The sequence below is a fragment of the Salvelinus fontinalis genome, chromosome 21, assembly GCF_029448725.1.
Source record: "Salvelinus fontinalis isolate EN_2023a chromosome 21, ASM2944872v1, whole genome shotgun sequence".
Classification (NCBI taxonomy): Eukaryota; Metazoa; Chordata; class Actinopteri; order Salmoniformes; family Salmonidae; genus Salvelinus; species Salvelinus fontinalis.
The window spans coordinates 9,399,519-9,402,018 of NC_074685.1; the positions used below are offsets into that span (position 1 = coordinate 9,399,519).

Consider the following 2,500-nt stretch of genomic DNA (forward strand, 5'->3'; position numbering starts at 1 on the left):
AAAAGCTAACGCTAAACTTTGTTAAAACAAGTCAAAATACGTTTCTATTTAATCCTCAGATACCCTAAAATGTAACTAAACTATAATATTTAATACGGAAAGAAGTATGTTCAATAGGAAAATGATATTAGCAGGTGCCTCGTTTTGGAAGAAACAAGACTGAAACCTTGAGCAAAGACTACTGACACCCAGTGGAAGCCATAGGAATTGTATACTGGGACCTAGATTTCATTTTTTCCCTATACTTTTCATTTGAAGAGCATGGGCTTTCAAAAAAAACAACATCTGGTTAGTTTTTCTTTGGATTTTCTCCAACCATATATATTGTGTTAAAGTCTCCACTGTTTTATTTACAATGGTACCAATTATATGCATATCCTGGTTTTAGGGCCTGAGCAACAGGCAGTTTACTTTGGGCATGTCAGTCAGAAAGAAATTGAGAAAAAATGACCCTAGCGTGAAGAGTTTTAAATTGTGAAGTTAGAAAATAAATAGAGAGATATTTCTGAACTAAAGTATAGGACTGCTTTACTTCTCATGTGAGACATTTACTTACCCTTTGTGTCTAAGTGTAAATGAGCAAATACCGTCACAAATATAGATGTAGGATCCTGCAAAGCGGGAAATGCGAACTTGTTTCTAAAGTTTGTAGTTTCCACATAGAAATTTCAGACTTGATTTGCCCTAATGACATTTGTATCAAAACTCTACAAAAATGTCCATTAATTATAATCTACAAAGTAATTCCCATTTCTGTTACTGCAGGATTATTTTCATGCTTCAGCAAACTGGCTCAAATTAAGATCCTACATCTGTTGCTTCACAATATGCCAATTTATTAGTACAGCCTAGCTTTAGCTCCACGCTCTCAGATTCGCTCTTTGTAGTTAGTTGTCTTTACAAAGTGTTTTTCTATCACGCTAAGACATAGTTCAGTCATGATGGTTTCCATAAACTCAGCAGGTTTCTACCTCTTTCCTCTACCCTTAAAACAAATGCAGCTGTCTAGTCCTGGGACTTATGAATGGTGCCAGAACTAAATGTGAGTCTAACCTGTACATGTATGTGAGTACCCCATTGTCTTCTGGGAAAAGCAAAGCCCGCCCCCTTGTTGGGGGGCTGAGAAGTTCCCAGAAGGCCTTGCTCTAAGGGCAATGTCTCACAGATGTAACTGGCGCTCACAAAATGGAGGGAGAGTTTAGACTAGGGATGGAGGGAGGAACGAAGGGCAGAAGGGAAGTGGCCGCTCCTGAAGAGGGAGAGAGTGGGTTGAAACTTCCCTTTCACTTCTCCTCTGTTCCTTTCACCCCTTTTTCCTGTTTTTGTTTGTCCCGTGTTTTGTTGTTCTATAAATACACCATTATTCTGGCTTTCATTCTCTTTCTCAGCATCTCTTCTCATATCCCCTTTATTTTCAAACGTATGTCTCTATCCTTCTTTTTTCGTTCTTTCTCTCCCTCCACTGTCCCTCTCTCTGTCTCTCTATGTGTCTGGTGGATGGATCAGGTCAGAGAGAGGAGGAGAGGAAAGGAGGAGAGGGGAAGAGGGGTTTGGGAAAATGAGAAAGTGTTTTCGAAGGCCGCCCAGGGACCACATGCTATTCTCATTACTCTGTTCTCCTTCCTGTCCTACTCTCTCTCTCTCCCTCCCTCTCTCTCTTCCATACTTTTCTCTCCAACCCTCCCAGCTCTGTGCTGTTCTGTTCAGTATTCTGGCCAGTGTTGGCGGGTTGGAGAGAGCTATTGTTTACTTTGGATGCTCCAAGACGTCATTTAGATGTCTCCCCTGTCCAAGATGTTGTCATCTCCTCTGTCCCATGTTCTTCATCCTTCTCCCTGTTTGTTTCCTCTGCCTGTTTCAGTATATAACAATGTATTGACTGTGTCTCTAAAGGTTATCATAGTGTAGTTTCAGTGCAGTACACCATTTATTTGATGAACTGCATTTTGGGATTTATTCAGATTTTACTCTTGAAAACAATACTTTACATAAAACCCATGTAGGGGTGTGGTCCTCTGACTCTCCCTGTTCAGCACATTACATACACTGGTGTGTTATAACTCCTCTCTCTGCCCCCCCCCCCCCTCTCTATCTCTCTCTATCTCTCTCTCTCCATTCCTCCATCCCACTCTTCTCCCTTCTCAGCTGATGTGTTTCCAGAGGACTTCTCCATCCTGGCTACAGTGAAGCCTAAGAAGGGCTCCCAGTCCTTCCTGCTGTCTGTGTATAACGAGCAGGGTATCCAGCAGCTTGGGGTGGAGGTGGGACGCTCTCCTGTCTTCCTGTATGAGGACCACATGGGTAAACCCAGCCCTGAGGACTACCCCCTCTTCAGAGGTCTCAATCTGGCCGATGGAAAGTAGGTTCACCTCATTCCACACACAGTATTACTATGTCATTAGATAGTACACTGATATCATTACATAGTACATTATATTTATAGTACTTTATAGTCAAACTATCTCCTCTTCAGAGGACTCATCCCGGCCAACGGAAAGTA

The 2,500-nt window shown here is 42.0% G+C and overlaps 1 protein-coding gene across 1 annotated transcript in view; it reads left to right on the top strand.

The window, feature by feature from the left end:
* Window positions 1-2,500, top strand: part of LOC129819154 (collagen alpha-1(V) chain-like) — a 166,989-nt gene that overhangs the window by 48,907 nt on the left and 115,582 nt on the right. The window contains exon 3 of the mRNA XM_055875716.1: window positions 2,146-2,359. Within this exon, the coding sequence (XP_055731691.1) occupies window positions 2,146-2,359 (214 nt within the window). The remainder of the gene's footprint in view (window positions 1-2,145; window positions 2,360-2,500) is intronic.